At 40.5% G+C, this 2,364-nt stretch overlaps 1 protein-coding gene across 1 annotated transcript in view; it reads left to right on the forward strand.

Annotated features, from left to right (window-relative positions):
• The first annotated feature begins 202 nt into the window (after positions 1-202).
• The window catches only part of LOC109917208 (CD109 antigen-like), a 27,626-nt gene continuing 25,464 nt past the window's right edge, over positions 203-2,364 (forward strand). The window contains exon 1 of the mRNA XM_048601390.1: positions 203-646. Within this exon, the coding sequence (XP_048457347.1) occupies positions 570-646 (77 nt within the window). The 5' untranslated portion in view covers positions 203-569. The remainder of the gene's footprint in view (positions 647-2,364) is intronic.

The raw sequence follows: 2,364 nt of genomic DNA on the forward strand, positions 1-2,364 counted from the left end.
TGTCTTTTAGGGAAGGTAATCTTGTTTTGGTATTTCGAACCCAGATTACTCATTTTGGGTGATGCAACACTTTTTTTGTTGTAATTTATTTATAGGGATTGTGGGCTTTGTTAATAGGTCAGCATTTATTGCCCAGGGCATGGTTATGAATCACTGAAGTGGGTCTGCATTTACATGCAAGTCAGACCAGCTAAACGTTGTCAGTATTTTTTTCTGTGCAAAAAGTGAAACACGTGGAAAATTCACCTGTCTCAATAACTTAATCAGTTCTGGAGAGTAAGCTGAAAGAGTATCAGGCAGTGCAATAGGGTAAAGAAAGAGGCTGTGCCATAGGAACAGCACTGTGCCATAGTGGGAGAGAGAGAAAGAGATCAGACAGAAAGATATAGAGTACCATAGAGGGTGTGCCAGAGAGAGAGAGAAAGAGAGAACCTGAGTTATTGAGTTAGATATCTAGAGACTGTGACAGAGAGAGAGCGTGCTACAGATTGTCCCACAAAGCCTCTACAACATTGCAGAGTTGCCATCTATTCCCCGAGAGGAACAGATCTCACCGTGGGACCTGCACCATGACAGCACTCGCCCAGACACTCTCAGTCTCTATCCATCTTCTCCTCAGTCTCCTCTCCATCTGCAATGCCCACAGGTCAGTCCCGCGTAAAACCGGTATAGTTTGCAATAAAGTATTGTTGCTTTTTAAAGGTGAACTTTTCTGTTTAAAAGTAATTCCACCTTGTCATTCAGCAAGTAGAGAACAAGGAGGGAATCTGTTTGTAATTTCTTTTACAATAGTTTTTAGATATCTCTACTGTTGGTTTCAGGTTGAGAATTATTCGCAATGTGAGTGTCTATTAACTCCTACTTATCCCAAATATGTCAGAGACTGAAAGATCACTTGGTGTTTTTATCCTGGAGCATAATTATGTTGAAACCACTCTGTGTAAGCTTATTTGGTCAAAGTGCAATATCAGATTTCAGAAAGTAATTCAAATACTGGTTAAATCTGCTTGGTATGTAGCTATAACAGAGAAACCGTGCTCACATTTTTCCCCAAGTTTAGAAAGTTTTTGTTTGAATATTTTCGAACCATATCTCTTGTTTACTTGTCTCTACACTCGGATGGGGAAATGAAGATATATATTGTGGCTAATGGGACATCATCAAAAATGTAACAACTTTTGAAACAGTCAAAATGTTATTTACATATTCATAGAGAGAGAGACAACTTGTGGATCTGCTGTCCTCCAGAATAAGGAATTTGAGATTCCCTGTGTCTGTGTGTGCTACGTTTAGACCAATAGATGTGAGTCACAGGAAGATACAAATTGGTAGCAGTAATAGGCTATATAGCCCATTGAACCTGCTGTTCCAACAAATAAGATAGTAGCTAAACTGGTAGTGACCATAACACTGCATTCCAGCCCACTCCCGGTGACCTTGGAGTTTCTTGCTGGAGTCTGTTTGGAAATGGGTATATTTCAGCCTTTTTCAATCATTCGCTAAATCTCCTGAAACAATGCTGCATCATTAACAGTGTAGTGTATCAATGTAAATATTGCTATTTACATTTTAGGGCCTTAATCTGTTTCCTCATGTGGGCCCAATCTAGAACAAGAGGTCATGGTTTTAGGATAGGTGGTAGCAGGTTTAAAACAGAGATGAGGAGGAATTACTTCTCTCAAATGGTTGTGAATCTGCAGAATTCACTCCCCCTGAATACGATGGATGCTGGGACATTAAGTAAATTTAAGGAAGAGATAGATCTTTAATTAGTAACAGGTTGAAGGTTGATGAAGAGCGGGCAGGAAAGTGGAGGCTGAGATGAGATCAGCCATGAATATATTAAATGGCAGTGCAGGCTTGAGGGTCTGAATGGCCCACTCCTACTCTTAGTTCTTATGTTCTAAGTTCTCAATCTACATATTAAAAGAAAATCATTGACTGACAATAACAGAAATTACTGGAGAAGCTGAGCAAGTCTGGCAGTGTCTGTGGAGAAGAAAGCAGAGTGAACGGTTTGGGTTCAGTGTCCCTCCTTCAGAACCATTCTAAAGAAGGCTCACTGGACCTGAACAGTTAACTCTGATTTCTCTCTACAGATGCTGCCAGACCTGCTGAGCTTTCCCGACAATCTCTGTCTTTGTTTTTGATTCCCAGCATCCACAGTTCTTTTGTTTCAGAGATAGTAGGAACTGCAGATGCTGGAGAATCTGAGATAACAAGGTGTAGAGCTGGATGAACACAGCAGGCTAAGCAGCCTCAGAGGAGCAGGAATGGCTTGCTGTGTTCATCCAGCTCTACACCTTGTTATCTCCTCCAAACCTTTCCTCTTTTTGTATTTATCCAAATGTCTTTTAAATGTTG

Source organism: Rhincodon typus, chromosome 9 (assembly GCF_021869965.1).
Source record: "Rhincodon typus isolate 14 chromosome 9, sRhiTyp1.1, whole genome shotgun sequence".
Classification (NCBI taxonomy): domain Eukaryota; kingdom Metazoa; phylum Chordata; class Chondrichthyes; order Orectolobiformes; family Rhincodontidae; genus Rhincodon; species Rhincodon typus.